The sequence below is a fragment of the Mirounga leonina genome, unplaced genomic scaffold (genome assembly GCF_011800145.1).
Source record: "Mirounga leonina isolate KUSES-001 unplaced genomic scaffold, KU_Mleo_1.0 Mir_150, whole genome shotgun sequence".
Taxonomy (NCBI): Eukaryota; Metazoa; Chordata; class Mammalia; order Carnivora; family Phocidae; genus Mirounga; species Mirounga leonina.
The window spans coordinates 9004743-9032697 of record NW_023270374.1 but is presented as its reverse complement, the minus strand read 5'-3'; the positions used below and the strand labels follow the sequence as shown (position 1 = coordinate 9032697).

General features: G+C 42.6%; 1 protein-coding gene across 4 annotated transcripts in view; it reads right to left on the bottom strand.

The window, feature by feature from the left end:
- KIF16B (kinesin family member 16B) overlaps positions 1 to 27955 on the bottom strand; it is a 296746-nt gene that overhangs the window by 59899 nt on the left and 208892 nt on the right. For 3 of the 4 annotated variants that reach the window (XM_035005811.1, XM_035005812.1, XM_035005815.1), the window contains 2 exons: positions 23088 to 23210; positions 1135 to 1224 (listed from right to left, as the gene is read on the bottom strand). In XM_035005811.1, coding sequence (XP_034861702.1) covers positions 1135 to 1224; positions 23088 to 23210 — 213 coding nt within the window. The remainder of the gene's footprint in view (positions 1 to 1134; positions 1225 to 23087; positions 23211 to 27955) is intronic. The other variant, XM_035005813.1, reaches the window with a different exon arrangement.

Sequence of the window (27955 nt, the reverse complement as noted above, 5' to 3'; positions counted from 1 at the left end):
TCCCAAAGAGCTGTGCTGACACAAGGTTTCCTTTAGTTGAAATAAAGGTAAATAAATACTCGCTTGGGAGATACACATTAATTTTAGGAATACTTCTCTGCTATAAAGTATTTTATTTTATTTTTTTTAAAGATATTTTTTATTTATTTATTTATCTGACAGAGAGATAGAGAGCCTAAGTAGGCAGAGCAGCAGGCAGAGGGAAAGGGAGAAGCAGGCTCTCTGCTGAGCAGGGAGCCCAATGCGGGGCTCGATCCCAGGACCCTGGGATCATGACCTGAGCTGAAGGCAGCCGCTTAACCAACTGAGCCACCCAGGCACCCCTAAAGTATTTTATTTTTTTAAGATTTATTTATTTGTGAGAGAACGAGTGAGTGTGAATGGGGCGGAGGGCAGAGAGCGAGAGATAGAGAGAGAGAATCTTTAAGCAAACTCCCCACTGGAGCCAGATGTGGGGCTTGATCTTTACCACCCTAAGATCATGACATGACCCGAAACCCAAGAGTCAGACGTTTAACCAACTGAGCCATCTGGGCGCCCCAAGTCAAAAGTATCTTAAAAACTAGTCTTTGTCCAAAGAGGAAAAGAATAACAATGTATCAATATACTCTGGATATCTGATCAGATGCATGAAATGCCTCCTTGGTTCTAAATAATTCCATACTTATGATCTATCTCCCCCCATCCATGTCTGATGGCAAATTTACTTTTAAGACTTAACTTCTCATTAAGTAGAAGTCTAAGTATTAATATAGTCTTTTTTAAGAAAAGAAAGGACAAATCTATATTGAGGGATTTATTACTATTTTAATAGGTCTTACAGTTTAAAAGTTGTAAATTGATTAAAATATTTATTTAAGGTTCGTTGTAAAATTTATGAAAAGGATAGAATTCATTTACCATCACTTTACTATCACTTTCAAAATTTTGGGTTCAGGAAATGTTTAAATTGTGTAGGATGGAAATGGAACAAAGAACAGAAGTTAAAAAGCTACCTTTGACAGATGAGTAATTGCAATAAAACTTGGTGACACAAGCTGACACCTAAAAGGGGGGGAGCATTGATAATGCAATCAGCTCATTTGCTTTATAAAATAAATGTTCTTAATTGGAGATAATTATTTCATAACTTACCTCTGCATACTTTAACTTCAATGTTTTATGCATTTCTCGAAAACGACTGTAGCGCCTGAATACGGTCCATGTCTCATCTAGGACAGTAATCTATTAACCGGGAAAATCAAAATAAATCAGCATTAATTAGAGGGAAAAAGTGACTAGCATTTTTTAAAAAATAATTTTAAAATTAACAAAAAGTGATTAGCATGTAAAATTTCTCCAGAACTGAAAACATTAATCTAGCTGCATAAATAAGACTTATAAATAAAAGCGTACTCTACTTAAGGATGCATCTCTGGTTCCTAAATCTACTTATAAGCAGTATGTGCCCATGTAAAATGACAGACAGATAGTAACCTCTTAATGGTTTATAAAGAGTGTCCCTTAACCCTCCACATGGGTTGAGAAAAGTAAACCCCAAAGGGTGACCTTTCTGTTATGGCACTGTGCCCATATAAAACGTCAGTGTAGGTTACCACATGCCACAATAGTAGACAGGATGGAAAAAAATAAGAGAAGGAAAAGCAGAGAAAAAAAGGAGAAAGAAAAGGAGGATGAGGAGGTGGAAGGAGAAAGAGGACAAAGAAATATGAGAAAACAAAATTTCTGTATCTCGATTATTAGTATAAAAACACACAATATATTTTGCTTCATTTTAGAGGAGGAATTCTCAACCCAACCTTTAACTGGTAGTTCAACTTACTGTTCCTGTTAAATGTGCTGACTGGTACACATGCAAAGGCCCTGAGGCACATCTGCTCACATATCAAAGTCACAGGACATTGGGAGGTTGGGAGACCCCACCAGCCTTGATAATCACAGGCTAACGAGTCTCAAATTCCCATTACATTTCCCACCTTTCTTCCAAGCTCTAGACCCATGTACTCAACTTGGAGACATCATTCTTTACATGTCACATCACAAGAACTTCAAAATCATCTTGTCTAAAACCAAACTCCACATACTTTCTCTAGTCTCAACTCTAGTTCTTGTCTGGTGCATATCACCACACCATCCAGCAAGCTCCGCCAGACAGACGCTGAAGCCATGTCTGATCCCCTCCTCCCCACCAACATAACCATAGCCCAACAGGTACTAGGTCTTGCTCCTCTACTCTGTAAAAACTTCTTGGAGCTCTATTCTTCCATCCTCCACCACCATCATCACCATGTCACTTTGGGCCATTGGGTCTCCGATGGCCTTTACCAGGGATTCCCCCAGTTGTCTGTGTCCACATCTGCCCACTCCAATCCCTTCTCTGCACAACTGATGAGGCAGCTTTTTAAAACTTAAATCCAATCATTCCACACACACCTCCCCCATCAAGATCCCCTAGTAGTTTCATGCTGCCCATAGAAAAAGACCTAAATTTTTTATCTTAAAGGGGTACGTACGTGCACTCCAATGTTTAGAGCAGCAATGTCCACAATAGCCAAACTGTGGAAAGAGCCAAGATGTCCATCGACAGATGAATGGATAAAGATGATATGGTGTGTGTGTGTGTGTCTATATATGCACACACACACACATATACAATGGAATATTATGCAGCCATCAAAAGGAATGAGATCTTGCCATTTGCAACAACGTGGATGGAACTGGAGGGTGTTATGCTGAGCGAAGTAAGTCAATCAGAGAAAGACATGTATCATATGATCTCACTGATACAAGGAATTCTTAATCTCAGGAAACAAATGGAGGGTTGCTGGAGTGGTGGGGGGTGGGAGGGATGGGGTGGCTGGGTGATAGACATTGGGGAGCGTATGTGCTGTGGTGAGCACTGTGAATTGTGCAAGACTGTTGAATCACAGATCTGTACCTCTGAAACAAATAATACATTATATGTTAAAAAAAAAAAAAAAGAAGATAGCAGGAGGGGAAAATGAAGGAGGGGAAGTCAGAGGGGGAGACGAACCATGAGAGACAATGGGACTCTGAAAAACAAACTGAGGGTTCTAGAGGGGAGGGGAGTGGGAGGATGGGTTAGCCTGGTGATGGGTATTAAAGAGGGCACGTTCTGCATGGAGCACTGGGTGTTATACACAAATAATGAATCATGGAACACTACATCAAAAACTAATGATGTAATGTATGGTGATTAACACAACATAATAAAAAAAAATTTTATCTTAAAGACCCAAATTCTAAATTTTTAACCCACTGCCTGCCCACGCCAGGGCATTTGCATGGGCCTTGTCCCCATATGGGAAATCTTATCCTGCACATTACAGCAATGCCCTTCTCAAGCACTGTAATTCAGCCTGATTCTCCCACATGGGGATCAGTAGGAGAGGAGAAGCAGTAGTGGGGAGAATACCCACATGGGTAGTTTCAGGAGGAGTGAGTCTTGAGTCTCAGCCAGTCTTGGGTTCACTCATTTCCCAAAGTGGCAAGTGAGATGATTTTAGGTCATATGAGGATATACTTTTTTTTTTTTTTTTTAAGAATTTTCAGCATTCTGGTTCTGTATTCATTATTTATAATGAATTTTTTAATTGTGTCAGGTTTCTTCTTATGAGTTCCCTCAAAAAAGATAGTTCTATGAGGGAAAAAAGGTAAGTCTATTTACCAAAAATATTATTAAATGAAAATAGTACAGTAGCTCAGCAGCTGTAAATTTTGAAAGCTGGTATGCAAGTCACTCAAGCTTGGAAAACACTGCTCCCTGCAGCTAAGCTGCGTGTGTGTGGGGGGGGGGTCTCTCTCGGTTCTCTTCTCTTCAACAGACCCCACAAAGGCACTGTGACGGAGGCCACCATGGGTGTGAGTTGTGTGAGGGCTTCCTTAGGTCGAGAATGCAGCAATATGCCACTTTGGCTGGACACAAACCAGGTGTAAAAGGGAAAACAGGAAGGGCCATGACACTGCCTACTTGCCAAGAGAGCCCAGAAAGTTCATGGAGCCACACTCGTGACCTGGGAGCAGTAAAATGCTGGATGCTCACAGGTGAGACCTTGCTGTGGGACTCTGAATTCCACAGAAAGTCACCAAAGACGCCTAGGACTCTCATCCATCAGATTCTCCTGTGCTCCCTGGCTCTCTTTAACTCCTAGTCAATTATCAGCAAAATACTCCAGATCCTTAGCCTCTTCTGGGAACATCCCCATCATCTTTACTCTAACTGAAGGCTGGCTCTCCCCTGAGGATCCACTGCCCCGGCAGCCCTCTCAAGTAGGGACTGTTTTCTCCCCCCACTCTTCCTCCCATCGTGCTGGGATGTAGGTAGAGATTGTTGTTCTCTGCCCAACTTTCAAACCACTGCTCCTCTCTCCATTCTAAAATCCCTCCTCTGTGAAGCTCATGCCTTCAGACCCTACACTCCGCCCACCTTTCTTTTTTTTTCTTTTAAAGATTTTATTTATTTATTTGACAGAGAGAGACACAGCGAGAGAGGGAACACAAGCAGGGGGAGTGGGAGAGGGAGAAGCAGGCTTCCTGCAGAGCAGGGAGCCCGATGCGGGGCTCGATCCCAGGACCCTGGGATCATGACCTGAGCCGAAGGCAGACGCTTAATGACTGAGCCACCCAGGCGCCCCTCCGCCCACCTTTCTTACAGTTTTCAACTCATCTTAGTCACTTCCCAATTCCTTGAAGGTCTTAGGTTCTGCTCAATGTCACCTGCTCCAACACTTTGGAACTCCTGCCATGAATCTTGGTCATTCCAGTAATACCCAGATGATCCCTCCAACACCCTGACCTGCTCCTTGACCTTCGCCCTGGTTCCTTCCTCACTCAACTTAGAAACCATGGGCAATCATGACAACCATTCCTTTGCATTCAACCTCAAATCTCTTTGTCCTGCTCTTGAAATTCCCTGGACCAATAACTAAACCATAACCTTGGAGAAATCCAACTGTCTACTTACTCCAGGCTTGCACCTGCCTAGCAGAGTGTGAAAGAAAAACACACCACGAAGTGGACCGACTGGTCTCATTTGAAAGTCACAATCCCCACTTTCAGGTCAGCCCGGATGCCTCCCACCAGTCATATCCCATTTTCCAGTCCTATCCACTCTTCTCTTAGATAGCAGTTTTGTAAATAGTTTACCTCACCTTTCTCCTCAAGCTTTCATCACTTTTCTCCCTGTCCTCAGCTGATAACCTATTAATTCCTATTTCATTGAGAAAATGAAAGAAATCAAAAGAACATTTCCCCAGGTACCCTTAATCAAGTCTCTTCATTGCCACCATCTACCCTGTACCTCCTGTTTTTCCCTGTTACCAGGCACGACATATGGATCAGTGCTCCTGTTAAAGTCAAGCCCTCTCCTTATACACTGCATTCCCTCTTGCCTTCTAAAGGATACTGTAAGACGTAGTTTTCTCTTCTCTCTCCTGCACCAACACATTCTCATTCTGTATCATTCTGCACTAGATTATTCCCATCAGCACCCAAACAAGCTATTATTTCTCTCATCTTAAATTCTCACCTTGGCCTCATTGTCCTTTCTAATTACCACTCCATTTCTATCCTTCCCATCATCACAAAACTCCTTGAAAGAGTTTATTCTTGGTATTTCAATTTCTTTCTTCCCATTGTCCCTTGAATCCCCTTCAATCCACTTAGCATTCCACTCAAACTACTCTTACCAGCGTCATCAACAACCCCCATACTGCTAATGCACTGGTTAATTCTTGGTCTTGATCTTACTCCATCTATCGGCAGGATTTGATGTCCCGACAGCTCCTCCTTGTAACTTTTTTCATTTGGCTTCTAGGTTGCTACACTCTCTTACCTCAGTTTTCTCTGCTGAGATTTCTCTTCATCTCCCTGACCTCTAAACATCAAAGTATCCCAGGGCTTAGTCCTTGAACATATTTTATTTTCTACCTGCACTCACTCCTTTAATGATCCCATCCCATCTCCAAGCTTACATTTATATGCTGATGATTCCCTGGATGCTCATATCTGTCCCCCGAACCCAGACTCGTATATCCTACTGTGCCTACTTGGATGTCTAATTGCATCTCAGACTTAACATGGCTAAACTTACCAAACTTAATCTCCCAAACTCCCTCCCCTTCCTACCTCCCCATCTCAGTAAATGACAATGCCACTCTCCTACCTGTTCAATCCAAAAACACTGGCATCATCCTTGATGTTCCTCTTTCTCTCCTCTTTTCCTCTTCAAACGTGCTACATCATAAGTATGGCCTCAAGGACTTTTCACGAGATTTTTCCTCTTTCTGGAATATTCTTTTCACATGACTAGCTCCCTAACTTCCTTTAGGTCTAGGCTCAAAATCACCTTCTCACTGATACTTTCTCTGGATATACTATCTAAAATGGCACCCCCTTACCCATCTCCACAGTACTTGCTCCTCTCTTCTAATTTACTGTTCTACTAGGCACTTCCTACGACCTAACATGGTATCCTGTTTTCTGTCTGCCTTCTCCACTGGAATATCAGCTCCAGGAGAGGTGGGATTTTTAGCTGGTTTTCACTGCACCTTAGAAGAGTACTTGGCACGTCACAGGCATCCTAAATGAAGAGATGGAAGAGGGAGCCCCAAGATGGACTTATCTTAAAAATGCTTAGGCTCTCAGTGACAATGAGCCAGCAACACCTTTTTTTATCTCTCTGGGTAGAAGAGATGGCCTCAAGTAAAATTAGGATAAAGATATAAGGTAAGTGGACACTTAGCTTGTAGGGCTTTGGCCTGCAGTCTTTCCCACCTTGTTTTCTCAGCTCATTCACGTCAGATCACTATTTAAAATCTCTAAGTAACGAAATGGCTATTCCAAATCTACCTCATAATTTGGGGTTTCATTCCTCTTTCCACGGTGGCCCGAGAATAGTACCTTTATAAGGGATACCAATTTCTCTAACAACATGCATACACTAAATACTGGGGAGATCGTGACCTGCCTAAGTGATTTCCTGGGCAGGAGAATCAAGGGCACTGGGCACAAGCCAACAAGTCAGCAAGGAGAGGACATAGTCCCTGAGGGAGCCCCCAGAAAAGTATCCAATGCACTTCCTTCTGCTTTCTTGGTATCAGTCCCCAGTGCTTTCAGTGGCATGTGGGATGCTAAAACATGGTGGCATGCAGAGCTGAGAGGGGCCAGAGAAAGATGGCCCAATGTACAGAGGACTATCACAAGCTTTACACATGTACTCCTTTGAATTGGGCTTAATAAGGTCAGTATAGGTGTAAGAGGGATCTCTGTCTTCACTGTGTTATGCTGGTGACTCCAAGAGTCCCACTATTAATGAAAAGGAAGGGAACTTTCTGGAACCATTAACACTGTGTATATAATTTCCTCAAAATGCTAAACAATGAAGATCACTACGGGCACATTCTGGGTAATGATTTATTTTGTTGCCGCATATCTCACTTAATGTGTTCATAAACTCAAATTAACGAACCCCCGTTACGGATCTGAATGACTTCTACCCTCAGTGTTTCAGTCTGTAGTCTAAACCACTAAAAGTGTGACGCCTGACCAGCAGCACCGGGAACTTGTTAGAAACGCAAAGTCTGAGGTCTCACCCACACTTCCTTGGTCAGAAGCTCTGAGGTGTATCAGCAGCCTTGCGGCAAATCCCTGCGGTACTGCTGCTGCAAAATCAAGTCTGGTGTCCTAGTAGCCTGCCGCCCACCCTCCCTCAAGGCCAAGGCCCTCCGCGTGGCATTCAGGGCCCCTTCCAGGCTGGCCCGACGCCACCTTTCTAACGTCAGCTCCCAGTGGATCAGAAATCTCATACTTCAGACAACTTAACCCAGAAATACGGCATATTCGTTGGTCTCCTGCAGAATCTTCTGAACGGCCTCCTCAGTTATATACCCTATTCTGTGACTAGAGAGCTGCCTCCCGGGTGGCATCCGAACCGCAATTCCTCCCTTGGCAGCTTTCTCACGGTTCTCCCTGGAAAAATCATTCCCTCCTCCATGATCCCTTAGCATGTAGCTCATGGCTTAACCAGAGCACATATCACAGGATTATCAGTTATATCACTAAAGTTATATTAATTAACCTACAGAACTGATATTAGTTACATAAGTGCCTCTCCACCCTACAAGATTTTAAGCCTTCTGAGGGAATGAGCATTTGGCAGTAATTGGGGTAGAGGTGGAAGAACTCTAACTGTAGAAATAAACATTCATTGAGCTACTGCTATGTGTTAGGTGCCACATTAGATGTTGGCAGTTTGCTGAAAGGTGTACTTAAGATTATTTTTCTTTTCCAATCAGGTAAGAGTTCCAGGCTTGGCCTAGATCTGTCAAAATGGCAAACAGGGCCTGCTGCCATCCTGGCTCCACATACCCTTTTCTAGTGGTGTCTTTGAGGTTCATCTGAATCACATTATTTGAATTGGTCACACAGTACGATGATCTGTTTTTTTTAACTGCATTGAGAATATGGTGCCTTCTCAATATGTCTGTAACACAAGTTTACAGTGACACAGAGAGATTTCTAAATTCTTCACCCTTGAGATCTTTACCTGACTCCAGGTTAAGTATAAGGACTGCAACGGCTCAGGCTTCCTATTTTATATATAAAACATTTAAATCTCCCCTTATCTGCCAACATGCAAACAGGATGAGGACAAGGATGATGAAGCATAAAGGCCAGTCATGATCACTGCAGGAACAGGGGGGTGGGGCGTGGGGGCAAGGCAACCAACCACATGTGTCATCTCTCCACAGGAAAACATGGAGTCAAAGTCAAGTCCCTTCTCTATAATGGAGACACCATCACCCATGGAGGTGGGAAAAGGCACATGTGAAGTTTGGAAAACCTACATAGAAAGGGGAAATATATATTAAAGTCTTATTTTTGCCCCAAATTAAAATTGGGCATGGGATGAGGTGCTGATGCAGACAGAAGGGACAGAAGATCACTACACTAAATAAATCAGGTCAAAATATTCGATTATTTTCCTCAATGTTGAGAAAGCAGGGCATCATTACTGCATATCTTTGAGCAGCAAATTCATTACTTCTCTGTCACTGGATGGCTCTGCTGATACAAATCCATCTTTTCTGGGCCATAAAATGATCAAGTGTAACTTAAACACCATAAACATGTCCATGAGATGAACTGCATTTACTTATAAACAATTCTCTATTGAGTGCTTTCCACAAATTTATGTTATATACATATTTTGCTGGTTTGAGAATTGTCGATTTTAAGATCTGTCATCAGTATATATTCCCTTGTGTATATCTATCTGTGTAAGGAGAATCTACAATTTTTCACCCAAAGAAAAATACTCTAACTGGCTTCCTTGTAAATAGTTACTATTAGAGTTCTCTCAAACAACATTTATTTTCTAACAACATTTCGAGGAGCTGCCTAAAGTATATAAAAATTCCTTCTATTTAGTAAGTTGAATGCCAACCTAATATACACTACAAGTTTTTACACTAAAACTTTATACTAAAGTTTAATCAGATTTGTGCAAAATATGGTCTTCCGCAGCCACAGAACTGTGAACAGGTCTGAGGGAACATGAAATATATTACAAATATTGGAATTTGTACGGTAGCAAGTATTAATATATCAGACTTAATTAAAAGCTCAGAGAACTGTTACAAATGGAACTAAACTGGAAAGAGGCCAATACCTCACTAACCACAGCCTGCCATCATCCTCTAAGTCCTTGCTCCCGTCTGCCTCTAAGATGGCCAAATCCTTCAGAGGGTTTCTGACGGGCATGCTCACACTACATTTGTGGAGTCTACTGTCTATTTTCACTGGGACTGCCCATAACCTCTTCTGGTCTCTTAGCTCACCTCTTCCCTTCTGCTCACTCCGTCACAGGCCCAGGCTGGACTCCAGGTCAGTCTTCTCACCACTGGAGGACCAACACCTCACTTCCCTAGCTCCTGAGACCTTCTAGTGGGGCCACATTAGAATAATCCCCCAGATCAGGCAGTCTATGGAAAGCAGAATGTATGAAATTTATGCTATTTGACTCAACAGTTACTCCTACTTGGAAATCCTTCCAAATTACATTCTCGGCAATGAGTATTTCAAAACATTCTAGATTTTCAATCCTCATGGACAATGATTATGTTTTACTGAGGTGATTAGGGTCACCCAAGACCAACTGCCTGAGCACCTTTCAGCCCTTCTCAAAATGACGCTGTTGCTACGTTCACTCTCCTCTTCCCCATCCCCCCCCAAACCTCTTCATCTTCACTTCACTGTCCCCACTCACCTCTACTTAAAGGAGAGTCCCTCCCCAAGGTTGGCCTCCAACTGTCCTGCTTCCTCTTACCCACAGAACATTTGTCTCTGTCTGCCCTCAGGCCTTTGTCACAGACATCCACCCATCTTCCTCAGGTAAACAAAGATGTTATCTTCCTGACTGCTCCTTCATGACTCCCCTTTGCTTTGCATTGTTCTAGTTTTTGTATGTTTCTCTCCCCTCCACTTAGTGGACCCAAGAGTACATGAACTATTTATTCATCTTTCCTATCCTTCAATATCTTGATACTTCCAGCATGGTCTTTAAAAAAACAACAGGTACCAAATGAGTACTTGTTAAATAATAAATGGATGCATAATGGAGACAGTGGAGCCCAGAGTCTCTTTTCAATAAACACTTTTCTGTTGCACTAATTCCCTTTCTATGCTGAAATGTGGGCAGTGGAATGACCTGCATTTTAGGCCTTTTCTGACTTACCTATAGCTGTTTAAAGTTTTTAGAAAGTAAGCATTAGAGGAGATAATGGGAGAGGGTAAAGAATTATAAAACAAAGAAAGAGAAAATGTTGTTTATCAAATTCCTTTGGAGAGAGAATCTGCTGATGTAGAAGAAATACCATGATGACAGGTTTGGGGTAAGAAAGGAGGTACGGGGAGTAGATGTGAGACTCCCCAAAAACATATCAAGAAACAAAAGGTGGTCTCGAAGTTGCCTTTGGGGGGGTGGGTCCTAGGAACATAAGAGTGTTTGTTTCTGAATGTCAAGGTCCTTTGGGTATGTAAACTTGGGAGAGAGGCCTAAAAAGTAGGCTGAAGTGGAATCTTTCCACTTAGCAAGGGGGCAGCAGCTGAAGCTCCCAAAGGATATCTTGGAAGCAGGAGGGAAGGCCGGTGCTTTTGGGAGAACATAATTAGCTAACAGGGTATCTTCAGTTACTTGTTCTAAGATGTGCAACGCACCTCTTTCCTTGGTTTCCTTAGGGAAATTTCAGGCAAGTTTATATACCTTTCTTTCTGAGAAACCCAAAGGAGTGCTGAGCTCTACAGCCAAATAGACACAAAGGAAAAGACACCATGTCAGCAACCACGTAGGCAGCCAATAGCTGCCATGGGAATCATGCCCACAAACTGCGTCATGAGATCTGGAAGTGAGCAGGCATCCCCCTCCACGGCAGTGGCCCCAGGAACCAGCAGACTACGAACTCTGGAAATTCTGTCTCCAAGGCACTTGAGTGAAGAAATTGGGCCCCAGCAGGAGGAGCATGGTCTTAAAGCCAGTGCACTGGGCAAGGAGAGAGGAATCTATAATCCAATCCTAGATCTGCCCTGACTGTTGGTGACACAAACGGGAGGTGTATGGAGTTTGGAGAATTTTAAAGACTCCTATAAGTAGGAGACCCACGCAGATATAAGATTATTCAGCCCAGTTATCCAAGAAACTCCCCAGATATCCTTCTGCGTAGATGTAGCACCAACAAGTACAGGAAGTGCCTCAGAGCCCTTGGCTTCTAGACCTGGGTTGAACATGGCGTGCCATGCAGAAAGGAGCTGACTAGTGAGCTACACCACATCTACATAACTATGAAGTGATGCAAAATCGAACAGCGCTTTCTAGCTGACCCAAGTCTCAGCCTTTTGCAGTAACTAGAAATTACCACTTCTATATGCTTCAATTTCAGCACCTTCAAAATCGGGATAATACCATTTATTTTAGTGTACTTTATCTAGCAGTTTGAAGATAAATTTGAAAGAATGTAAAAAGGCTCTAAGATTCTGATAAGATGGATGCCTTTTAAATCCAAGATCATTACTAATAAGTATTTTTCCCTTCCCTTAACACCTCTGTAAAACCAGTGAGGAATAGTGAAAATTACCCTACTTTAAAATTGTGTGAAATTGCGAGAATGAGAGCCTAACCAATTTTCCTTCAAATTACCAAGATATTCAGAGGCAAAGCCCAGAATGCAAACTCTCTACCAGGCATCACTGGAGAATGGAATAATGAAAAACTCTGGATTAAGACAGACTTGGGTCCTAACTTTAGCCCATTGCCTAATTAGCTGTGTGACTTTGGTTCTATTTTGCAACTCTTCCAGGCTTCAGTTTCTTCACCTGTGAAATGGGCTCGTGATACTAACCTACAGATGAAGGAAAAGCATGTGAGACAACCAGCAGGGTGTCGGGGTGCCCAGTAAATGGTAACTCCTGGAACTGTGATCCTGTTCCTAAAGAAAGCCTTTTCTTATGCACGACTGAAAGGCAAGGGGTATCCTCAGGCAGCAATTGCAAAGAGGGGAACTCAAACCATTTCGTGACTTATTTTAAAACCAATTCATTTCAGGAAGAGATGTAAAACCCCCAAAATTCTGAAGTTAAGGAAGACAAAATATTAATATAGTCTTATAAGGAAAAAACATATTTGAAATGAAAATTCAAGGCCTGGCCACACATGATGACCGCTTTCCTTTGGTGCTTGTGAGTCAACTCATTTCTTCTTTGCTGTTTCTCATATATGCAGCCTTTACCTTGTGAAGAGAAACACAACTGCTCAAGTGAAAGTGACAGAAAAGATTAGTTGCTTTGTGTGAAAATAGGGGAAGGGAAAAGTGTTTTTTCTTAAATTTTTCAGTGAAAGACAATGTTCTCACAGAGATGGAGGGGTGCTTAAAAAAACAGGATAAAATATGATTCTTCGAGTCCCAATGTTATTTCTTTCACTTGTTATTTATGTTTGAAAATACACAAACTGAATATTGGGATCTAGATGGACCACAGCTTATGCAACACTCCATTTGTCTCAGCTATGCTAATACACACGCAGGGAGATAATCTATCAAGTTACTAATAAGCAGAGATTCAGATGCCAACACACAAATCCTTCTGAACATTTATATTCTATCAAGTTGGGAGTATTTCTAAAAGATGTATGTGTGCATAGTTTATCTAATAGACTGGAATTGCTCTTATTTCTGTTCTGCCAAATAAAGAGAAATTTCTCTGACTGTAAATGTGACTGCTTCAACTCTCAAACTGCAAATTTTCTGGGCATTTCCTTTTCACGCTCCCTGGCAGGTCTATCCACCATCAAATTCTCCAGGTTTGTCAAAGCCTTAGTAATAGCCCCAATTTACAAAGTGCCTGCCACTTGGCCAGAATTCGAGATAGAAAATCAAAATACAAACAAAAATAAGAGATTTTGAAAACAGGCAAGAATGTGGAAATGGCCACCATGTTTAGACCAACACTAAAATATGGCCTCGACTTCTAAAAAGTGCAGAAAGTAGTGAAATGTAGAAGGCACATTAAAATGAATAAGCAAGGGCACCAGTATGGCTCAGAGTTCTCAGATCTGACATGGGCATTTGGTACCTGGTTCACCCTACTAGCTGTGTGGCCTTGAGCAAGTCATTCATAATTTCCCAATTCATTAAATGCAAATAATACCCCCATTTTGGTATAGTTTCCACATTTCTGGAAATGTCTGGCAAAGAACCCGGGCTGAAGAAGGTACTTGATGCATGATGGTGTCCTCCCTTGAAGAGAGGCTGCAAACTCAACTGGCCTACAGGGCTCAGTGAGAAACGAAACTCCAAGAGGCTCCACGAGTGTCAGGATGTAGGACAACAGGGAACGTAGCGGGAGTCTACGTGTTATTTGAGCACCTTCAATTCTGCTACAGAGGATGGACGAAGCTCATCAGAAGGGCTAAGCACTGCCAGTAAGTAAGCTAGCAGTTTACGGGATATAAGTAAACCTCAGAGAATGTGTCAGAACAGACAGCCAGTACTCAAGCAGCTTGCGAGACAAACGAATTCATAAGATATGCCAAGTAAGGGCCTATAACCTATAGGGCATGTCAGAGAAAGGTAGAATAGATAAATATGAGGGAACAGATAAGAACATTACCTAGAGAAAGAAAGTCTTAGGTCATGATCATGCCTGCTCGGGGCCAACAGCTAATTCAGCCCCGCATGGAAGACCATTGGTGACAACAACCTGCTCCTATGCTGGGTCCACGTGTGCTCTACCTAAGAAGTGCAGGTGACAACCAGGGCTGTCCAGCAGGCCACTGGCCAGGCATGCTGCCACGGAGCAAGTGTGCACTGCCTCTGGGTGCCCTGTGTTTACTGAGGCCCCTTGCTCACAACTCTAGTCCTGATAAGCAGAGCGGGAGAGGCTGTGGTGGCAGAGAGAGACAGAGCAGGTGAACATGGTGTGATCCTGGGGTCAGAGAGTACACACCGCCCCCCTGCCGGTCCCACGCGCCATGCGCCCACTTGCCCCTCGTCCTCCTGCATCTGTGTGTGTGTGACTTAATAAACTGGGTGATCAGAGACTTCATTTGGTCTGTGAGCCTTTTTGTGCAGTGGGGACTTGGTGTGGACCGTTCCCTCAGGTGATCTCCTCTGACTGGGAGCCATGAGGGCTGTGGCATGGCAGAGGGCACGGGAACTGTCCCAAGAGGAGCTACTGTTCAGCCCCAAGCTGGGCTGCCCTTTGGGACAGCGGTCTAGGGTTCTCACATTTTCTGATGTTTTACAGAAACTCGGGAAATTTGAATTTCCGTGTCAGATCTCCCAAGTTCGAAACGTTGACAACTCTTTGAACATTTTGAAATTCTGTTCAGGCAAAATAAAGCTCATCCTCCATGGCCACTGCCGGTTTGCTTCTGCTGCCTTCGTACTGCTGCACAACTCTGTCCGGCCCTGGCGCCGAGGGCCCTGTCACGTGGCCCTTGGGTTGTAAGAGCAAGATGCCCGCTGCCGTGTCTCACCTTCTGGGGCTCCCTGCTTATGGAGGGCCCAGCAGACCTGAGGGCCCTCGCACTAGGTGTCTCCTCAACTCCAGAACAGCGACGACTGAACCCAGAAGGGGGGTCACGTACCTAAGCTCACGTGACAAAAGAAAATGGACTCCTGAGCGGGGCGCTCAGGCGTTACTCGACGCTGGCTACAAGCCTGTGCTAGACAGCTTCCTCAAGGCGACACCGCCCCGCTCTCAGGCCTCTCTTGTTTCCTCTGCCTCTCCTCTCCTTCTCAGGCCACTGACCACGAGTCAGAACAAAATGAGGCACATCTGGGGGCAAGAGTTGGCGACTGTTCCTGTGGTACCTTTGACCAAAATCGGACGACTGAAATGAGGAACGGTTTTGTTTTGGACGTCATGTGTTCGAGGTAAAGCGTGTACTCCTGTGCTCCTTTGCTCTACAAGTGGACCAAAATGATTCTGCACAGAAGGGCCTATCTCCTGCCACCACTTGAAGAAAGGCAGGGGCCTGTCTTTTCCTGAACAGCCTGTGGGGGAGGAGGTATGACTAGGGCACCAGAGGGCTCCTTATAAGAGAAGACTCCAGAACACGTGCTTCCTGAGCAAGGGGCTGGAGTGCCCAGGTGCCCAGAATAATGTCCAGGGGGTGGACAGTGGGCAGAGGGCTACCCCTCTGTGCAGAACAAAACTGAACTCCTCTGTGGGTGCTGGAGACCGTCAGAGCTGGGATGTGTGCGTGCTGGCGTGCGGGAGGGTGGAGTGGGGACGTCGGAAGGGAGGCAGGAGTCACTGGCTTTCTTGCACACAGACACAGTCCAGGAGCTTGATTTGCCTGTCCTTGCCCTGGACGATGAGAGAGGCAGCCACGTCGTGAGGAAACCAGCGGGTGGGATGGCTGATCAATGACTGAATCCACAGGCACAGTCAGAGCATGGGGAGCCTGTAGGGGGCTGTGTACAAAGGGCACATGGTCACATATTCCCAAAGCTCTACCCAGGCTCTGACCAGTGAGAGCACCTGGTGGCGGACTTGTGTGGGTCATACTGTTGAGTGATATCTCCTGGGTGATCATTACCAGTCAGGGCCTGTGGGAGGGCCGGGGACCCAGTGATAAGGGCCCAAGGGCTTACGTCTCCAGAGAAGACCAGCTATAAACATGAGAGTGACTGGAAGAAAACCATGTGACTGTGGGCTGTGACACCTGCTCCGAAGGGAGGAAACCGGGTGACAGGACAGAGGATGGGTGGGGGGAGGAGCTACTACAGAAGTCACCACTCTAGGAAGGAGGCAGGAAGACAATCTCCTGGTAAGATCACCTACAGTTTTTACAGAAATAAAAATTCTCAGGAGAGAAAATATTTAAAAAATACACCAGTGTTAGCTTCTTTCTTTATACTAAAATATTAATATGTAAGCTAAAGGGCAGAGAATTGAAAACAATGCTGGAAACATCAGCTTATTTCTAGAACATAAGAGTATGCCAGCCTCCGTTGGACTTAACCACAGATTTCCCAGGCCGGTGTTTTGTATCCTGCTAAAATGTAATTTAAAAATTAAATTATCTCCACTCTGGTCCTGGCTAACTGAAAATGGCAACTATAATGCAGTTGTAATTGATTTCTTGTATCAATCACGGACGAGCATGTGAAGCCGGAGTGTTAGGATGACTGCTGTAGTCCAGTCAGTGGTATAACCTGTGCCGGCTGCGATTCAGGGCCAGCGTGTCTCGTGACAGGTACCTTCTGCCAGCCAGCAGGTGAAACTCAGTGATACTGGGCACAGAATGAGAGGAGCCAGACTGGCACACCCTCTGCCCCTCTGCCTGCCTCTGACAGCAGTCGGCAGGACAGACACCTCTTGGAGAGAACGTGGACACAGCCGCAGAAGGACATGTTACTGCGACCTGCTGGAAGGGATCACTGCAAGGGCCGTGGGAAATGATGGCCTCACTCTGGGGTTCCCAGGCACGTGTCCTTCAAGGATCAGTAAAATAAGGGGGTGGAAGATGGAGGGAGTTGCATCATGGAGATGACAACCTTCTGTATCATCAAATAAGGACATTAAGACAGACACCATTCCACAAACTGTCATATACCCATATAGCGGGATGCTATTTAGCAATAAAAAGAAACAAATTACTGTTATATTCAACTATGTGGATGAATCTCCGAAGCATCAGGCTACATGGAAGCAGCCAGACACAAAGGAGTAAGTGCTGCCCCGTCCCATTTACACAGCATGCTAGAGCAGACACAACTAATATGTTGTTACAGAAAGCAGCTCACAGCTCGCCTAGAGGCTGGGCAGGGGCGCGGACTGTAAAGGGGCACAAGAAACTTTCTGGACTGACTGAAAAGTCTGAAGTCTTGATGGGGGTGCTGGTTACATGGGTGTATACATGTCAAAACTCATCAAGGTACACTTAAAATGTGTGCATTTCACTGTATGTAAATATGTTATGCCTTAACAAAGTTGATTGAAAAAATTAAATGTGACCAAAAAACAAAACCCTATGTATCTATTCTCATAGTTACTTCATAAAAGAAAGTTGTTTTTAATCCCTGAATAAAGAAGATACAAAAAGACAGTCCTTTTGAATTAAGTATTAAATTTTAGCTTAATGAAAAACACGATTTTTTTCATTCTAAAGCCCAGCAATGGGAACCTCCATGGGACTGACCAGGGATCAGAAGATGAGCATTTGAGAACCACTGTTGTCTCCCTTCCTCCCCCATATCCCACTCCCTGTACCTGACCTCAAATGTACCTTAACCAGGCTCACGACTATTCATTCAGCAATGAACAATACAACTAGAGCTACCCGATTGGGGATTACAGGAAAAAGGCATGACTTAAATAACTAAGGAATTTTATCTCAGGAAAGGCCCGCAGAAAAGGGCAGGAGGCAGAGGGAACAGGAAGGGTGAAGGAGAAGTGGAGAGAACTCTGGGCAGCTACACCCGAGTGCCTCTTCCCAGTCCCCTCTCTGGGGCCTGCAAATTCAGCTCATGAAGACTTGCACCCAGGGGGCCCTGTGTGTTCATGGGTCAGCTTGGCCTCTTAAATGAACTGGCAGCAACCACCAGCAAGTTATACAGTCAACAGGGGTCTAATACCAGGCATCAAGACCCTTCCCTGCTGGTCACAGAGCCTTGCCAGGTGCACTCAGGACCCCAAGAGACCTTTAAGACCACCATGGGGGAAAGGTACAAAAAAGAAATTGATTTTTATTTAAAAAAGAAGCAGCAAAGATTTTTATGAAGTTTAAAGTGTAATAGTATAAAATATCTATATAAATTAACATCAGATTTTCCTTCAAAGAAGGTCTAAAACTAAATAGACTTTTAAAAAAATAATACTTTTTACCTTAGCCACCTTAAATCCACTGGTTCACCAAGAAAAGATTTTAGTAGTAGCCAAACTGTTATCATAAGTGTGACTGTATGTTCTAGAAAACATTGCCAATGCATCAGATAGTCAGATAATGGATGGAAAAGTTGTCATACTTAATTGTTTTTAAAGATTTATTCGTTTTTTTTTGGGGGGGAGAGCAAGTGCAGGGGGGAGGGACAGAGGGAAAGGGAGAGAGAGTCCCAAGCAGACTCCACACTAAACGTGGATCCTGACCTGGGGCTTAATCTCATGACCCTGAGATCATGACCTGAGCTGAAACCAAGAGTTGGTCGCTTAACCACTGAGCCACCCAGGTGCCCCCATACTTAGTTTTAAAATTCAAGAATGTTGAGGGGGGAATGAACAATCAAAATGAAAAAAAAAAATCCAAAATTCTCCAAGACACAACTGTACATCGAAAGTCATTAGGATTCCAAGGGTAAAATCTCACTCAGTCCCTATGCCTTTTAAAAATTTACTTATTTTTTTAATGGGACATCTGGGTGGCTTAATCAGTTGAGTATCCAACTCTTGATTTCGGCTCAGGACGTGATCTCAGCGTTGTGGGATCGAGCTCTGCGTCTGACTCCTTGCTGAGCATGGAGTCTGCTTGTCCCTCTCCCTTCCCCCTTCCCGTTCTTGCTCTTTCTCTCCCTCTCTCAAATAAATAAAATCTTTAAAAAATTTACTTTTTTTTCTAAAAACAAACACTTACCCAGCACTTAGGAAGTGGCAGACACCATTCTAAGCACTTTATACACCTAAATTCATACACTGCTCACACCAACCCAACCAGGTAGGTGTCTTTGTCCCTATTCTACATTAGTCTCTTGTGGACATTAACTGGCAGAGCCTGGAAAGGACATTGGCACACCCCAATAGCTATGTGTTTGCTGGGGCATGGCCATTTTTGTTTTGTTCAAGAGAGGGACTGTACATTTGGGTCATGTTTGTTTCTAGTACTGAGGCCCTGAGACTTCTGTGACTGAGTATCCCCAGGAGAATGTGAGATGCTCAGCACACCTACCTGTGAATGCGTCTGGTGGCCCATCCTACACAGAGAACTGGGGATTCTCCAGGCAAATGCTCACAGGTCATTCCTGGTGCTGATTACAGCACCTGGGATAAGTACAAAAAGGAAGCAAAACAATGACATGCTTTCAGAACTTGGCTTTGATACCTTCAAAGAAAGCTGAACCCTTTGGTTTGGGATTTTATATATTCTGAGGTGAAAGCAGAGATTCTGAAAGGTCGCACATGATTTTCTGTATTTGGGTTCTCTAACTTGCCTTCACAGTAGCATCTTCACAATTTTGGCTAGATCTGATACGGCCTGAACTATTATTTACTTGCAATTTTTATTTAAATCAACTCAGCTTTTGTTCTAATTCTTTTCTTTTTTTGGTTCTTGAAGTATAATTGACATACAACAATATATTAGTTTCAGGTGTATAATGCATATTATGAAATGATCACCTCCTAAGTCTTGTGAATCTCCGTCACCACACAGGAATGGTTACATTTTTTTTTTCTTATGATGAGAACTTTTAAGATTTACTCTCTGTGACCCCGAGGGTAAACATTATATGTTAAAAAAATAAAAAAAGAAGATAGTAGGAAGGGACAAATGAAGGGGGGGAATCGGAGGGGGAGATGAACCATGAGAGACTACAGACTCTGAGAAACAAACTCAGGGTTCTAGAGGGGAGGGGGGTGGGGGGATGGGTTAGCCTGGTGATGGGTATTAAAGAGGGCACGTACTGCATGGAGCACTGGGTGTTATATGCAAACAATGAATCATGGAACACTACATCTAAAACTAATGATGTAATGTATGGTGATTAACATAACATAATAAAATTAAAAAGGAAAGAAAAAAAGAAAGGAAGGAAGGAAGGAAGGAAGGAAGGAAGGAAGGAAGGAAGGAAGGAAGGAAGAGAAAGAAAGAAAGAAAGAAAAGGAAAGAACAGAAAAGAAAGGGAAAGAGATTATAAGGAATTGGCGGGGTGTGCCAGTGGCTCAGTTGGTTAAGTATCTGCCTTCGGCTCAGGTCATGATCTCAGGGTCCTGGAATCAAACCCTACTTCCGGCTCCCTGCTAAGGGGGGAATCTGCTTCTCCTTCTCCCTCTGCCCCTCCTCTCTGCTCCTGTGCACTCTCTCCCTCTTTCTCTCTCTCAAATAAATAAAACTTAAAAAAAAAATTTTACTCTCTTAGCAACTTTCAAATAGACAGCATTATTAACTATAATCATGATCTGTACATGACATCCCCAGGACTTATTTTATAATTTTTGACCATCTGCACCCATTTTACCTACCCCTACCCCATCTCTGGCAGTCACCAATCTGTTGTCTGTATCTGTGACATTGGTTTGTTTTTCAGGTTCCACGTATAAGTGAGATCATACTATAGCAATTAAGTATCCTCTTTACCCATGTCTTATCTTTTATGCATGAAATCAATAGTTATATTGTATTAACACACTTATCAGTTAAAATAAAATATATCTTGGGACGCCTGGGTGGCTCAGTCAGTTAAGTGGCCAACTCTTGGTTTTGGTTCAGGTCATGATCTCAGGGTCGTGAGACAGAGCCCCAATACAGGCTCTGCACTCAGCAGGGAATCTGCTTGAGATTCTCTCCATTTCCCTCTGCCCCTCCCCATGCTCTCTTTTTCTCTCAAATAAATCTTTTTAAAAATTAAAAAAAAAATATATATATATATATATGCATCAACAAAAATCACTGCATGTCCTCCAGTGCTGTGAGTTCTCGGTTTAGGAGAATTCAAATTCTGAGCTGATAAAAGCCAGTCTTCACCCTCTAATTAAAAATATGGGATTGGGGTGCCTGGGTGGCTCAGTCGGTTAAGCGACTGCCTTCGGCTCAGGTCATGATCCTGGAGTCCCAGGATTGAGCCCACATCAGGCTCCCCGCTCAGCGGGGAGTCTGCTTCTCCCTCTGACCCTCCCCCCTCTCATGCTCTCTCTCTCTCATTCTCTCTCTCTCAAATAAATAAATAAAATCTTTTTAAAAATATGGGATTAAAACATATACCTTCAGAAATTATTTTGATATATGTGTACGTATCAATATAACATGTATGTACAAAGGGAGCTACACACACACACACACACACATACAATTTCAAATGACTGAGAAAAGAAATTGAGCAGGAATTAGGCATTAAGTCAGGGGCAGTGAGAAGTACCGGATCATGGACATGGCATAACATTTGAATAAGAAACCACACAATCTGGCCAGTAAAGTTCAAAACACCACCAACACCACCCAGACATCATGTACTCTCAACAGGAACCTCAAATATATAAATTAATGCCTAAGTTTAAAAAATAAAAAGGAAAAAGTATATAGAAATAAGAATCTAAAAGCTTGATTAATTATAAGATGCATTTGCACTGTTTCTCCTGGAAGACTGGAAAAGACACACATGCCTAAAGGGAGAGGTTGATCCCAAGCACCCAGTAGCATGGTCGGGGGCCAGGGTTGGGGGTGGGGTGGGGAGGGCTGGCTTCAGGCTCCCTCCACTCTCCCACCCCACAGCAGCTCCACACTGGTCCACTTTCTGCAGTACCCTTCCTCATAAATAATCTGCTGAACAAACGTCTCTGCTGAGAAATTGGAAATCACTGGTGTGATCCAATTTCCCCATTCTACCAGTGAGAAAACTGAGGATCAGAGAAGGTAAAGACTCATGGTCACTCAACAAAGTGCAGCAGAATTAGAACCTGAAGACCTCAGTGTCCAAACTCCCCATCTGAGGTTCACTTCCAAGAACACCCTCATGCAGCTGCAGACTGTGACCCTAGTGGATGTCATTACATCAACAACCTCAACTATGCTTGAAAATGAAGAAATGTGACTCATCATTAATTCCTTGAGGAGGGGAGAGCATCCAGCAATATTTAATGAAGTGTTATGAGTCAATGGAACTAAATTAGGAATCAGATGAAGTTATTATTTCAGAAAGAATGACGTAAGGAAGCAGACACATCTCTTCCTGAAAAGTTGTATAAATCAAATAATGCCTAAAACAGATTAGGGAAACCTTCCTAAATTAATAATAATAGAAACAACAATAAAAACAGCAGTAGTAATAAAAGCAATAGCTTTTATTACTTATTATTATATAACTTATTATTATATACCAGGTACTAGACTCAACACTTTATGTGAGCTGATATCCTTATAACATAAACATTATTATTCCCATTTTTATAGATAAGAAAATCGAGCTTAAGCCCAGGGATAGGGTGACTGACTGTCCTGGTTCATCTGGCACCAAATGGTTTTCCAGGGGTGGAACTTCCAATACCTACAGCAAAAACTCCTGGATAACCTGGAAGGGCTGGTCACCCTACCTGTCGGGTTGGTAAGTGACAAGAACTTTCTTCCATGTCTGCCTGACTCCCCAACCACCACCACCTTCTATGGGATAATTTCTCTCCATGTGCTACAGTCTAGACTTGCACAGACCAGTTTAAAGGAGGGCATGACTAATATGTTACAAAACAAGACGTTCACATGTAGCTTCATCTCCTTTTATTAAAAAAAAAAAAAAAGGTAGAGAAAGCCCTGGGAGCCTCGAGCCTCCATTCCTCCAGAAGAGTAAAGAAGGGGCACTTACCTTGATCTCAAACTCGAAGTGCTCGTCCTTCCCTTGCCCACACAGCACATAGCGTGGAATACTAATTTTAATTGGGTCCTTCAGGTCGTCTGGATTTGCTCCCAAAGAGCGAGAAACCATCCGCTATCAAAGACACATCAGATAGGGAGAACAAAGAGAAACCGAATCACTCCTCAGCAAATACCCTGCTTGGGCAGGCAGGAGAAAATGTGTTTCAAGCAGAGAAGAGAACATCAAATTAGTGGAGTTTATTTAGAAAAATGATGGCTTCCTTTGAAAGAGGAATGTTAAGTCTCTCTCATCACAAAAGACCATTTCTTTAGGTATACTATTTCAAGAAATTAGGGTAAAAGCACTTCAAAATGTTGTTTGGCTTTGAAGTTCCTTCCAATTTATAAGAACAAGTGAAAAAAGAGACAGATTACATATCCCAACTTTTAAAAAAAAAATCAATGTAAACCAGATTCCTTTCTGAAAAGTCTTGATCATCTGACAAACTTCTTTTTTCTTCAGAGACTATCAGATTGCTGTACATAAAGCTCCAAAACCTCGAGACTTTATTCAAATTTACTTCATTTTTAACTTCTAGGCATTTTTATAAGCCAGTGTAGTACAGAAAGCTCTTTAAGCCACAATTAAAATAAATACCAAGTATTTTCTTTAGGCTTCATTTGATTAGTAATCAACCTGGCTCTGACAAATATTTATGGTTTGGATGGTGGGAAGCCAGAGGGGTTTGAGAAGGAATCATTATGAAAAAAATAAATCTTCAAAATGAGTTCTCTTGAGTATAAATGGGTGGAAATCTCTGAACAATCCTTATCATTTGCACTAACCTGGGGCTTTAGACAACACAAGAAAATATGTTTTTAAAGCAGTAGCAGTAATAAAATAATTATAGTTAGCATTTACTGAATACTTACTATATACCAAGAACTGTGCTAAACAGTTTATATGCATCATTTCATTCAATACTCACGATCCCCCATGAGGTATTAACCATTACTGAACCCTATTTATCAGATGAGGGGCCCCAGGCCGAGAGTCAAGATAATATGAAAGAGGCAGGTAGCAGAGCTAGGATTCGAACTCAGGCTAACCTAGTGCCCACCTGTGCACCATGATGCCTGCCAGCCCACCTCCATCGACTGTAACACTGCCATCAGGAAATTTTTAAATAATTTCATCCATCTGAGATAGAGCCAGCTAATGGACATTTCAACATACACAGAATTTAAGAAGATGGAAACTCCATGATTCCACAGTGATTCCATTCCTATTTGACTAAAAAAAGCACTGGGCAAAATGTGGTCCTGGATCCTGAGCCAGGTGTAACGTGGAAGCTCGGATTTCTGGATGACACAGAGGTGTAGAATCTGTCTCAGATTACTGCTTTTGTCTAGAGGACACTGTAATTATTTTGGCCCTGCTTGGAAGTTAACAAAGCCTTTTAGAGCATCTAATTTTTCCCTGCATGGCCAGTCACCCAAAACAAGAACCATTAATTTTATCGAAATGGTACACCAATTTAGCTGTCCCTGATGTCAAAAACCACAGTGGAAATTCTTTAAAAAAGAGTTTCTCGATATGTGCACTGCCAAAAGACCTTTCAATTCACTGACAGTATGTTTCCAAATTACTGTAAAGGTGGACATTTCCTGAAACATGGACTATGTTTGATCTATTTGAAGAGTGAGAAGGAAGAGAAATAATCTAGTAGTTTTAATGATTTTCAAAGAGCACATTTACTGTTAAGAAATGTCTCTGACCATAGCTGAGCCATGAAGTTCTTGCTCTGCTGCCTAAGCCCCGAAATCTTCTATGCCATACTTAATAACTATATTTTTAAGTAGGAACAGAATTTCTTCTCCAGATCTGCCACAATCACTTGGGAAATCCACTTGTTGCAGTGTGTGTGAGTTTGAAGCTTAAAGTTGGCAGCAGTGGGAAAACCCGCTCAGCAGAGGGGAATGCTGCTCTCAGGAACTGAAGCAACAACAAGCAACCGATGATACTAGTTGAGAAATAAAGACCCACGCACCCTACCTTAGAAGGAACCTTGCTCTCCCTACCAGTTAGACCCAAAGGCCAATACCACAGCTCATTTGATGAGGAGCTCTCTCTATCCTAAAAGCCTAGAATGAGGAAAAGGAAGAAGGAAGAAGGTAATCAAATTCACTAGGAAGAGTGTATTATCATGTGTATTATGGGTTCTTAAAAAGATGTGGATAATAGCATCAAGCATAAATACTCGGTACTGAAACTCAACCATAATGAGCATCCCTGAAGCAATCACCTGGGATCCCATAGGTATTCACTTCAAAGATTCGGAGAGCGGAAAGAGAAGACCTTTCTTCTCTTTCTCTAAGAGAATCAAATCCTAGCATAAGGACTTGGTCTCAGCCTAACAGTCACCCGCCCACCCTCTCTGCACTTCAGTCTCATGTCTATGGAAATGGGCATAGTATTTAGCAAATCCCATCTATACAGCAGGAACCCAACTGTGAACATGACAGTGTCCTGCCCTGTGGGACTTCTGTTTAGAGGCAGACTGACAAGTAAACTTGTAATTCCAGCAGGATTAGAAAACTGTGATGGCGGTTTATAGCATCATTATTTACAATAGCCAAGCTATGGAAGCAGGCCAAGTGTCCAACGATTAATGAATGGATAAAGAAGATATGATATATGTACACAATGGAATATTACTCAGCCATAAAAAAGAACAAAATCTTGCCATTTGCAACAACATGGATGGAGCTAGAGAATATTATGCTAAGTGAAATAAGTCAAAGAAAGACATATATGTTACGATTTCACTCCTATGTGGAATTTAAGAAACAAAACAAATAAGGAAAAGGAAAAGAATGAGACAGACAGACAGACAAAGCAAGAAACAGATTCTTAATTATAGAGAACAATCTAATGGTTACCAGAGGGGAGGTGTGAGGGGGGAAGGATGAACTAAGGTAATGGGGATTAAGGGAGTGCACTTGTCATGATGAGCACCAGGAAATATATGGAACTGTTGAATTACTATATTGTACACCTGAAATAAAAATAATGCTGGATGTTAACTAACTGGAATTAAAATAAAAATTTAAATAAGAAAAGAAAATTGTGATGGGGGCACCGAGTAAGCAAAACTATGAATATACACATGGCTATCTAAATGCCATGACTTTTACTGAGGAAGAGCTGCAGCCAAAACTATCCAGGTATATTATTAACTAAGCAAGAGTGACTTAATTTTAACTTTCTAAGAGCCTTTTCTTATAGGCACCCTTTGGGTATACAATCAAACATTGGTATCTTTTACTGATCACCCACCATGTGCTATGCACAAGGCTAGATCCTGGGAATACAAAATAAAATAACTTCTACAAAGTCTCTGTAATTTCTAAGACCTTTAGTTTTTCTCAACTGCATCAAATTTTGAAAAAGATTTGGTTTTTCCACTCCAGATGGATTACATTCTAAAGTTAGCCAACTTAGCTTTCTCTTTTTATAAGTCAACATTCTAAGTGGGATAAGACTGAAAGTGATGGTCTGGTTACTACATAGACATTTTAAGACTGGAAAGTTCTCTATTTCTAAGAATTTTATAATTGTGAAATCAATCCCTAGTAAAAGGAAAGTTGCTTAAAGCTCGGGCTCACTGATCCATTAAAGAAAAAAAAGCCCTGCCTTTGATAATTTACAAATTTGGGTAAATGGGTAGGAACCCATTCTCTGGGAGGAACTGGATCTTGTAAGGTTTATGTCGTTCACCTAAATCTTATAATGCTTATGTCACTCGCCTAAATGTTATGTCACTCACCTAAATCAGGTCGTGATCCCAGGACCCTGGCATCAAGCCCCTCACTGGGTTCTCTGCTCAGCAGGAAGCCTGCTTGTCCCTCTGCCTCTCCCCTTGCTCGTGCTCTCTCTCAAATAAATAAATAAAATCTTTTTTTAAAATTTTTTTATTGTTATGTTAATCCCCATACATTACATCATTAGTTTTAGATGTAGTGTTCCATGATTCATTGTTTGTGCATAACACCCAGTGCTCCATGCAGAACGTGCCCTCCTCAATACCCATCACCAGGCTAACCCATCCTCCCACCCCCCTAGAACCCTCAGTTTGTTTTTCAGAGTCCATCGTCTCTCATGGTTCGTCTACCCCTCCGATTTCCCCCCCTTCACTCACACATATATTGCATTATTTGTTTCAGAGGTACAAATCTGAGATTCAACAGTCTTGCACAATTCACAGCGCTTACCAGAGCACATACCCTCCCCAGTGTCTATCACCCAGTCACCCCATCCCTCCCACCCCACCCCCCACTCCAGCAACCCTCAGTTTGTTTCCTGAGATTAAGAATTCCTCATATCAGTGAGGTCATATGATACATGTCTTTCTCTGTTTGACTTTAAATAAGTAAAATCTTTAAAAAAAAAAAAAAAGAGCCACTGCCCCAATCACATGATCAGACAGTGAAGTTTAACTGCATCCTGTGTTGAGAAGACAGATACTTCTTTCTCCATTATTTAATAGCATGTTGGGGCTAGAAATATTGTTACCACCCATAGGCACAGTTTACTTCAATCTCAAAGATTTCAGAGTAACTAAATATTAATGAGTGTAGAGAAATGTACAACTGCAGAAATGATTAACTGAAAAATAAGCTAGGGATCTGAAGACATTTGAGTTTTATCTATGCATAGATGAACAGAGAGACAAATCAAACGAGTATGTGTTTCCATCAAACCACTGCTGCAGTGTAATTTTTAGGAACTACTTTTTGAAGTCAACGTCATGAGGAATGTAGAATTCTCAGGACACAGTGTGAAAGGTTCCTGACATTCTCCTAAACTACGTTTAT